At 40.2% G+C, this 11,071-nt stretch overlaps 1 protein-coding gene across 2 annotated transcripts in view; it reads right to left on the bottom strand.

The window, feature by feature from the left end:
- MATCAP2 (microtubule associated tyrosine carboxypeptidase 2) overlaps nt 1-11,071 on the bottom strand; it is a 62,964-nt gene that overhangs the window by 50,981 nt on the left and 912 nt on the right. For both annotated transcript variants that reach the window (XM_017873706.1, XM_017873708.1), the window contains exon 2: nt 5,778-5,847. In XM_017873706.1, coding sequence (XP_017729195.1) covers nt 5,778-5,847 — 70 coding nt within the window. The remainder of the gene's footprint in view (nt 1-5,777; nt 5,848-11,071) is intronic.

Here is an 11,071-nt window from a genome sequence, read left to right as displayed (position 1 = left end):
ATGCATCATGTAGTTCTTGTGCCATGGTTTTCAGCTCCATCAGGTCATTTAAGGTCTTCTCTGCACTGTTTATTCTAGTTAGCCATTCATCTAATCTTTTTTCAAGGGTTTTAGCTTCCTTGCAATGGGTTTGAAAATCCTCCTTTAGCTTGGAGAAGTTTGTTATTACCGACCTTCTGAAGCCTACTTCTGTCAGCTCATCAAAGTCATTCTCTGTCCAGCTTTGTTCTGTTGCTGGCAAGGAGCTGCAATCCTTTGGAGGAGAAGAGGCTCTCTGGTTTTTAGAATTTTCAGCTTTTCTGCTCTGGTTTCTCCCCATCTTTGTGGTTTTATCTACCTTTAGTCTTTGATCATGGTGACCTACACATGGGGTTTTGGTGTGGATGTCCTTTTTGTTGATGTTGATGCTATTCCTTTCTGTTTGTTAGCTTTCCTTCTAACAGTCAGGTCCCTCAGCTGCAGGTCTGTTGGAGTTTGCTGGAGGTCCACTCCAGACCCTGTTTGTCTGGGTATCACCAGCTGAGGCTGCAGAACAGCAAATATTGCAGAACAGCAAATATTGCTCCTGATCCTTCCTCTGGAAGCTTTGTCTCAGAGGGGCACCCGGCTGTATGAGGTGTCAGTCGGCCCCTACTGGGACATGTCTCCCAATTAGGCTACACGGGCGTCAGGGACCCAGTTGAGGAGGCAGTCTGTCCATTCTCAGAGCTCAAACACCATGCTGGGAGAACCACTGCTCTCTTCAGAGCTGTCAGACAGGGATGTTTAAGTCTTCAGAAGTTTCTGCTGCCTTTTGTTCAGCTATGGCCTGCCCCCAGAGGTGAAGTATACAGAGGCAGGCAGGCCTTGTTGAGCTGAGGTGGGCTCCACCCAGTTCAAGCTTCCTGGCTGCTTTGTTTACCTACTCAAGCCTCGGCAATGGCAGAGGTCTGTTCCCTAGCCAGGCTACCACCTGGCAGTTTGATCTCAGACTGCTGCTCTAGCAGTGAGCAAGGGTCCGTGGGCATGGGACCCGCTGAGCCAGGTGTGGGATATAATCTCCTGGTGTGCCATTTGCTAAGACCATTGGAAAAGCTCAGTAGTTGGGTGGCAGTGTCCCGATTTTCCTGATACATACTGTCATGGCTGCCCTTTGGTAGGAAAGGGAAATCCCCCGCCCCCTTGCGATTCCTGGGTGAGGTGATGCCCCGCCATGCTTTGGCTCGCCCTCCGTGGACTGCACCCATTGTCCAATCAGTCCCAATGAGATGAACCAGGTACCTCAGTTAGAAATGCAGAAATCATCCGTCTTCTGTGTCAATCATGCTGGGAGCTGCAGACCAGAGCTGTTCCTATTCGGTCATATTGGAATGAACCCCACTACATGGATGGAAATTTTAAGTCAGTGGGGCTGATGAGATCACCTGGGGAGTGTACACAAGCAGATAAGAGCATTCCGGGAAGAATTTAGAGTTCTCAGTCATTTGGTTATGGGGCAGAGGAAGAAGAACCCACAAGGTTTTATCTTTCTTTCTGTCTATCTATGTCTACACAGAGAGAAACATATATGACTATGTAACTATAACTATGCATGTGTGTGTCTGTGTGTGTATATATATACCTATATACATATGTATGACTTTTTTTCTGAATTGTTTTAAGAGTAGCTTTTAGACATGATATCCTTTTCCCCCTAAACACTTCAGAGTATGTATATATGTAAATGTATATAAGTATATGTGTATATGTATAGTCATGTGTCACTTACTGATAGGGATATGTTCTGAAAAAAATGTATCACTAGGTGATTTTGGCATTGTGGGAACATCGTGGAATGTACTTACATAAACCTAGATGGTGTAGCCTATTGCTCCTGGACTACAAACCTGTATAGTATGTTACTATACTGAATACTGGAGGTAATTGTAACACAATGGTAAGTACACACACACACACACACACACACACAGAGAGAGAGAGAGAGAGAGAGAGAGAGAGAGAGAGAGAGAAGAGATTATAAAGCCAATGTAGTAACATGTTACTATATTGGGAATCTGGATGATTCCTGGAATCCAGGAATCTTTGTTTCATTTTTGCTCTCTCTCTCTCTCTCTCTCTCTCTCTCTGTGTGTGTGTGTGTGTGTGTGTACACATAAACCTTTCACAACTTTTCTGTAAGTCTGAAATAATGGCAAAATAAAGTGGTGCAAATTGAGTACTAAGGTGGAAGATGACCTCACTTTGGACTAGGTAAGAAATCTTGTAAGATATACTATTCAGCTGGATTTGTATTTAGAAATTCAAAGGTGATGGGCAGGACATTTTGGTAGTAGAAGTAGGATGAGCATGCCATAGAGGTGGCAAATAGCAGGGTTTGTTCAGGAATGAACAGCAAGTGATTGGGTTCTGATCTCTGAGTGCTTTCCTTGGCATTGAACACTAAGCAAAGTGGGTGGTAAGGTCATTTGCAGAGAGGAAAGGGGTGGGATGGGAAATGTGATCGAGACTGTGATAGGGATTCAAATGGATTCTGATTCAAATGATTCAAATGGATTCTGAGCAACATTAACGGTCCAGTGGGATAAATTTGAAATGGAATTGGCTCAATTTCTTGTCTTTTTCTGGCAATGTTGAGCAAGCCAGGAAAACAGAACAAACAAGGTTAGAGATTAGCAAGTTAAGTGCCACAAGAAGGACAAGAGACCAAGGAGAATGGTATTAAAATAGTTTCTCTTGAGGTCTGGCTGGGAAGGAGCAAGTGAGGCTTAAAGGAGGATGGGCACTGTTTGGGAAGAGACCAAGGAAAGGCTGATGGCAGGCTCTGGAAATCTTAGACTGTTCACAGTCTTATTTCCTCACCTACTATTTTAAGGAGCTGGATTAGGTGGTCTATAAATTCCCTGACAGCTCTAAGGGTTTGTTTTGAGAAAAAGTCTCGCTCTGTAGCCCAGGCTGGAGTACAGTGCCACAGTCTCGGCTCACCGCAACCTCCACCTCCCAGGTTCAAGTGATTCTCCTGCCTCAGCCTCCTGAGTAGCTGGGATTACAGGTGCGTGCCACTGCACCCACCTAATTTTTTGTATTTTTAGTAGAGACGGGGTTTCACCATGTTGGCCAGGCTAGTGGTTTTGTTTTGTTTTGGTTTGGTTTGTTTTTTTTTTTTGGTTTTGTTTTAAACTCCCTTTTCTCTTGGCCTCCTTTTCAAAATAGATTGAGCTACTTATGAGGCATGTGACCTCTTAGAAAAGGTTATGGTAGGAGATCAAGGTTAACACCTGGGCATAGCTATAAAGCCCAAGCTATAATATTTTCAATCTGGGCCCAAAGGTGAAAAAGGAGAATGAACTGAACGTTAGGACTGGAAGGGAGAGGGGAGGGGACGTGCAGGTTTAGGAGGAGTGAGCAGCACTGAAGAAGAGATAAGGAGGCAAGATTAGAATCAGGGGACCAGGTTTGGGGTTTGAAATCTTGGAGCTGGAGCATTTCCAAGTGTTGATTGGAGTCCATGTATGGTCATACATGTGGGTGGATGAGAAGGGAGGAGAAGGTCAGTACAGTTGGAAGGTCTGAGGAATGGTAAGGTCAGAGTATAGGAAGGAGGCTGGGTGAGGTGGCTCATGCCTGTAATTCCATCACTTTGGGAGGCCAAGGCAGGTTGCATCACCTGAGGTCAGGAGTTTGAGGCCAGCCTGGCCAATATAGTGAAACCCCATCTCTACTAAAATACAAAAAATTAGGCATGGTGGTGGGCACCTGTAATCCCAGCTACTTGGGAAGCTGAGGCAGGAGAATCACTTGAATCTGGGAGGCAGAGGTTGCAGTGAGCTAAGATGGTAACACTGCACTCCAGTCTGGGTGACAGAGCGAGACTCCGCCTCCCCCGCCACCTGCCAAAAAAAAAAAAAGAAAGGAGATTGTGGTCCTGGAGAATACATCGGCAAACAGCAAACATTTCTTGAGGGCCTATTAAGTGCCAGGCATGAACAGGACTGAGGAAGACTGGTATGGTGTCCGACTGTGAGAAACAGGAAAGAGGAGAGTGAAAGTGAATGTCCTGAACCCCAACATTTGGAAGGATTAATGAAAGAATTAATGAACCCTGGGTCTGGAAATAGTATGTCAGGAGAAATTTTTGAAGCGTTTAGAAGATCACTAAATTCATGACAGACATCAATGGAATGCAATAAACCTGTTACATTCTCTTGTTCTCTTGTATCAAATTTAAGAAGATCTGTGGCCGGGCACAGCAGCTTATGCCTGTAATCTCAGCACTTTGGAAGGCCGAGGTGGTTCAGATCACCTAAGGTCAGGAGTTCAAGACCAGCCTGGCCAACATGGTGAAACCCTGTCTCTACTAAAAACAAAACAAAACAAAAAAATCAAAAATTAGCCGGGCATGGTGGTGGGTGCCTGTGATCCCAGCTACTCGGGAGGCTGAGGCAGGAGAATCACTTGAACCTGGGAGGCGGAAGTTGCAGTGAGCAGAGTTGTGCCACTGCACTCCAGCCTGAGTGACGGGGTCTGTCTCAAAAAAAAGAAATTTACAAAATGCCTGTTTGCATGGGAGAAAAATTTAAGATGTTATATTTGATGTTCAACAAATGGACTCTGATATTTAGGAAACACTGGCTTCTGTTATTTCTGTAATATTTAAGAGTGACTTGTATGATATCACTAAAATTAAGTTTTATAAAATAGCTTTAAGAAATTAGGTATGGAAAAGAAAAGTTATCAATATAAAAAGTATAGTGTGATAAGTACATAAAATAATTCTTCCTCTTTATGAAAGGATTTACTGTGGTCTTTTAAATATAAATTATCTTAATATCCTTATTAACCACATGAGAAAATAAAAAGATTAAAGTTGTATGCATTTTGAGATTAGTCTATTGAATAAAGGAGTTACGCCTCTAGTTGCACCGGTTTTTGGAAACAATATAATATATTCAGAAAGCACAATATGTTTATGCCACTCTGGAATCTGAAACATCTTCATCAATTAAACTAGAAATAAAAAATCTATGTGACACTAAGAATCGTTAATAGTAGAGATTAGTACCATTAATCATTAATCATTAATAGTAGAGAGTAGTAACAAGCAAAATAGCCCTTTTAATAATATATAATAACATCCTTTGATGGTTCTTGTTTCTTCATTATAATTCAGGAACTTAGAAGACCATTCTGACCAGCAATACCACCTCTACTGGCGTACTATATCCACAGATTATTAATCACTCGCTACTATAAAGACACAGCAAACATTGTATGTTTATTGCAGTGCTGCTGTCACAATAGCAAAAGACTTGGAACCAACCCAAATGGTGCATCTCACGCTTGAGTAGAACTGGATTAAGAAAAATGTGGCGACATATGCACCATGGGATATACTATGCAACCATAAAAAAGGGATGAGTTCCATGTCCCTTTGCTAGGGACGGGATCGGATGAACGCTGGAAACCGATCGATTCTTCAGCAAACTAAGCAAACTAACACAGGAACAGAAAACCAAACACAGCATGTTCTCACTTATAAGTGGGAGTTGAACAATTAGCACACATGGACACAGGGAGGGGAACATCACACACCAGGGCCTGTAGTGGGGTGGAGGATTAGGGGAGGGATAGCATCAGGAGAAATACCTAATGTAGATGACAGGTTGATGGATGCAGCAAACCACCATGGCATGTGTATACCTATGTAACAAACCTGCACATTCTGCACATGTACCCCAGAACTTAAAGTATAATAATAATTTTTTAAAAGTGTAAAAGAAGTGGCCCTTCAGCCAGATAACCTGAGGTAGAGAACTTGAGTTTAGCTCTTCTTGCCACTGCCTTATGATTAAGTCTTGGCCTTTTCTCTCCCTGTAAAAATAAAAAGATTTGTGTTATTGTATTACTTTGTGAATTAAGTATAAATAGTCTAAAAATTTAAAAATTAAATATAAATGGTATTTTTAAAAGTATAAAAATAGTATAAAATATAAAATACAAATGTATGTGACTGTATTTTGAAAAATTAACTGTAAATATACAGCATTTGGATGGTCTTTGTTGCAGTCCATGCTTTCAAATGTTTGTGTTTTCAGCCTTTTATCAGCAATTTTATTTGCAAAAGACATAATTATTATTTCATTTGTTTAAAAGAGCAGGTCTTAGAAGGAGCAAATACTCATTTTCCAGGGTTATCTTTAATCTCTAGTTATTTCTACTTCAGACTCTTGGTTCTATTCTTAAATTAATGTATTATGTTGTGGTCTTTATTTAAATAACTTGGGAGGCTTTGTGTTTTATTTAAATAAGTAGAGAAGACACTTTTGATGATTTAGGCAAATCCCTTAGCCTCTTTGCATCTCAGTTTTCCCATCTCTAAAATAGGAATAAGTGTTATTCTTATATTCATTTATTTAACAAGTATCTACTGCACTCATGTGCCAGAAGGTGCTGGGCTACAGCTATAAACAAGGCCCTGCACTGCCATAGCTTATACTCTAGTAGGAAGGCCTAGATAATAAACATAAATACATAAATAAAATAATATCAGATAGTGGCAAATGGGATGAAGAAATCAGAGTAATAGAATGGAAAGTGATTGGTGGGCAGAGAAGACGGGGGTGGCCACCTGATCAAAGAAGTCCTCTTTCAGGAGGTAGCACATGCAAGCTTCGGCCCAAATAATGAGGAGCAGACGTGCTAAATCTAGAGGAGGAGTGTCCAGGCAGAGGAAAGTCCTTGAGGCAGGAAGAAATTTGGCATTTTTTATGACCAGAAAAAAGGCCTGAAGCTGGAGCCTAGTGGGAAAAAAAAGGGAAAGTATTGTGATGTTATGAGAATACTAGGTTATTCAGAGAGGCAGGTAGGGTCCAGATCATGCATGGCCTTGTCGGTATGATAAGGATATTACTGGATATCATTTTAATTGCAATGAACGACATAGAGCAGCTCCAAACAAGGAATTGACACTGCAAAATTTACATTTTAAAAAGATCCCTCTCTATAAATGAATTGCTAAAACTAATAAGATCAGCAACAACAAATATATGTAGGAATAAATTTAACAAAAGTTTACAGATCTTTATGTAAGTTTGTTATAGACATTTTTAGCAGGTATAACGAAGATATACCATGCTCATAAATGGGTAGCATTGGTATCACAAAGATGCGAATTCTCTCCAAATTATGTGATAAATTCAGTGCAATTTGGATTAAAAATCAGAAGAGGATTTTCTTTTCTTTTTTCTTTCCTTTTTGGAGCTTGAGAATCTGACCCTAAAATTCATGTGGAAGAACAATGAGGCAAAATAATCCAAGTCGAATTGGAATTTGCCCTACCAGATATCAACATACATAACTAATATAGTGTGATATTGGGAGAGGAATAGACAGACCAGTGGAACAGAATAGAGCCCGACATAGACCTACGTGTACATAAAAAGTTGAAGCTGAACATGGTGGCTTACACCTGTAATCCCAGTACTTTGGAAGGCCAAGGTGGGAGGATCATTTGAGGCTGGGAGTTGGAGACCAGCCTGGGCAACAAAATGAGATCCTGTCTCTACGAAAAATTTTTAAAACTAGCAGGGTGTGGTGGCACGCACCTGTTGTCCCAGATACTTGGAAGGCCAAGATGGGAAGATTGCTTGAGGCCAAGAATTTGAAGCTGCAGTGAGCTATGATCGTGCTGCTGCACTCCAGCCTGGGTGACAGAGCAAGACCCTATCTCAAAAAATAAAATAAAATAAAATAAAAAACTGTTGGTCAGGAATGGTGGCTTATGCCTGTAATCCCAGCACTTTGGGAGGTCTAGGTGGGTGGATGACTTGTGGTCAGGAGTTTGAGACCAGCCTGGCCAACATAGGGAAACCCCGACTGTACTAAAAATACAAATATTAGCCAGACATGGTGGCATATGCCTGTAGTCCCAGCTACTCGGGAGGCTGAGGCAGCAGAGTTGCTCGAACCCGGGAGGCGGAGGTTGCAGTGAGCCAAGATTAGGCCATTGCACTCCAGCCTTGGCGAAAGAGCGAGAGTGTCTCAGGGGGAAAAAAAAAGAGAAAAGTTGATATATTATAAAAGTGGCATTACAGGTCAATGAGAGAAAGGATGGACAATTTAATAACTGCTGCTAAGACAACTGGTTATTCATATAAAAAACAAGATCAATCCAGATAGTTTAAAGACAAAACCATGAAAAGCCATACTTTAAAATATTTAGAAGAAAGTACAGCAGAACATCTTTATTATCTCAGGAGAGGGAACGATTTCTTAAGGCATAAAAAACACAAACCCTAAAGGAAAATATATATGGTATATGTATGTGTGTATGTGTGTGTGTGTGTGTGTGTATCATTAGTTACATTAAATACTTCTGTACATCTGAGACATCATAAAGTAAAAAGACAAGCGACAAACCAAAAAATCGGCAAGCCAAAAAACCAACAAAGTTTATTTTACCAGAAAATAGTAAACAACCAACAAAAACCCTATGAATCAATAAGAAAAAGGCAAATAATTGCACAGAAAAATGGGCAAGGATATAAAGTTGAAAATCACAGAAAAGGAAAATTGAAAGTCCAGTAAATACAAAATCATGTTCACCTTCACTAGTGATAAAAGAAAGGCACTCAAACAAGAATGGCAAAATTTTAAATGTACCCACATATTGGGGAGGAACTAGAGCAGCAGCCGGGGCATATACTACTGACTGGAGTATCAATTGTTATGACCATTTTGAAGAGCAGTTTATTTTTAATATCTGGTAATAATATTGAAATAAGCTACTAATTCCTAGGTATACTGCTCTAGAGAAAGTTTTGGATGTGCATGTAAGGGGTATTCATGGCATCATGGGATCTTTGGAATGAAAAACTGGAAATAAGCTAAATGGCAATGAACAGGATAATGGGTACATAAATTACAAGTATATTTGTATAATATAATTTAGCAGTGAACATGAATTAAATGCAGCTATAGTTATTAGTGAGGATAAATCCCATAAAGGTATTATTGGGCCAAAAAAAGTTGCAGAAAGATATATCCTGAAAATAAAATTTATATATAAAGCACTAGATATTGTTGTGGATATATATATGTAGATGTGATAAAAGTATACATATTTCTATGGGAATGACAAACATCAAATCAAGACAGTTTTACCCCAGAAGAGTGGGAAGATGAATGAGAATAGGAAGGGACACACAGGAGACTTCAATTACATGTGGGATGTTTTATTTTTAAGCTAGGTGGCTGGTATATGGTTATGTTTCATTATTCACATCTTTGTTGTATATCATAATTTTTTTGTTTTTAATTTTTTTGTTATTTGTTATATAACACAATTTTAAAAGATAAAATCATTCTAGCCTAGAAACTGAAGAATGAACTACCAGGGGTTAAGAATGAAAGGAGGTATGGTAGGAGACAATTGTAGTACCCTAGGAGAGTAGACTTGAATATCTACCATAGTTTCTGGCACATAGTAAGTGTTTTAGTCTTAGGAGTTATTTAATTGTGATGGTTGCCATTATTACTATCATCATCATTATAAAGGTAGAAACCAAAACCATAGTGGGATAGTGGGATGGTGAGGGAAGATACACTAAATGTTGTGAGTAGCTATCTTATGCTAAGTGCTTTACCTCTTTTAGTCCTAACTGGAATCTAGTTGAGGTAGATACAAAGAAACTAAGGCTCATAGGGATAGCCAGAAGGCACAACAGCTACATAAATTTCTAATGACTCATTTTCCAACTTTTTTAAAACATGCATACACACACAGACACACCCCAAATACATACACCTCTTTCCTGTCACACTTGAAAAAAATTCAAGTATCTTTTTCCTTTGTTCATAAATAACACATTCTGGGTTAAATACTAATAATTCCATATACTACACACTCAGACAGTGTCTTATTATGGAATATTTTTGGATTATGTCTCTCCATTTTTCAGCTGCCCCTTCTAACAACTCTGAGGAAACCAGGGCAGATGATTATTCCTGTTACACAGATGAGTAAACTAAAATACTAACAGGCTAAATCAGAAGTTCTTGGCCTGGTGTCCATGAACTTCACAAAATCCTGTTAAATAGTTCAAGATTAAATGGTCATTTTTCTAGGTAGAGGGTCAGTTTTAATATATTTTCAAAGGAGTCCATGACTCCCCACAAAGGTTAAAAAAAAAAAAACCCCATGGGTTAACCGATTTGGCTAACTGGGTGGAGCCCTGACCCCAAGCAATATTTCCCTTACCCCTTGCCCTGATTTCGGTTACGTACAATCTATCATACAAAATTCAAATTAAAATATTAGTAAATACTTTTTGTTACATTGACTGACTGCTAAGATGGACATGTTATTATACATTTTGAAACCACTTAGTTGGGAGGAATAGTTCTGTTTTGTTCAGCTCATGGACAGTCACTCTTAACTTTTCAGATGAACAAATCAAGAACTGTCATCTTTACCTGCACAGACTTGTTATAGAAGAAATGAATCTGATACAGAAATTATGTAATCTATCTTACAATTTGGGGTACTGTACAAAAAATAAGCAGGAGATACAGCCTCAGCTAGTGTGGAAAACGGATCATGAGCTGAGAACGGGATTTTCATTTCCTTGGACCAGTTCCTTTAACGTTTACGCGCGTCCCTTATCTCAGCTGTAAAAGGATTGAACTAGACAGAGGGCTTGTCAGAATTCCTCCCGCTCTAACACTGTACACAGTTGGATGGAATTTAAAATAAAAAACTGTGCATGAACGCTTCACACAGTCTGTTAATTTTAGCTTTAATTTCATTGGCTAAGAGTGTCGGGGACCCACCAGACCTGCCTTTTCTGAGGGCCAGGCCTGCAGTCCCCCTTTTGGGGACTAGGAGTTGGGTGTGACCCGGGAAACAAAGCTGTTGAAGGCCACGGGCTAGGAGCACCTGAAACACGAGGGCTCTCTGTCTCACTCTGTAGCCCAGGCTGGAATGCAGTGGTGTGATCTCCGCTCACTGTTACCTCCGCCTCCTGTGTACCAGTTCAAGCAATTCTCCTGCCTCAGCCTTCCGAGTAGCTGGGATTACAGGCACGCGCCACCACGC

This window comes from Rhinopithecus bieti, unplaced genomic scaffold (genome assembly GCF_001698545.2).
Source record: "Rhinopithecus bieti isolate Rb0 unplaced genomic scaffold, ASM169854v2 scaffold_6944, whole genome shotgun sequence".
Lineage (NCBI taxonomy): Eukaryota > Metazoa > Chordata > Mammalia > Primates > Cercopithecidae > Rhinopithecus > Rhinopithecus bieti.
This window is presented reverse-complemented; position numbering and strand designations above follow the sequence as displayed.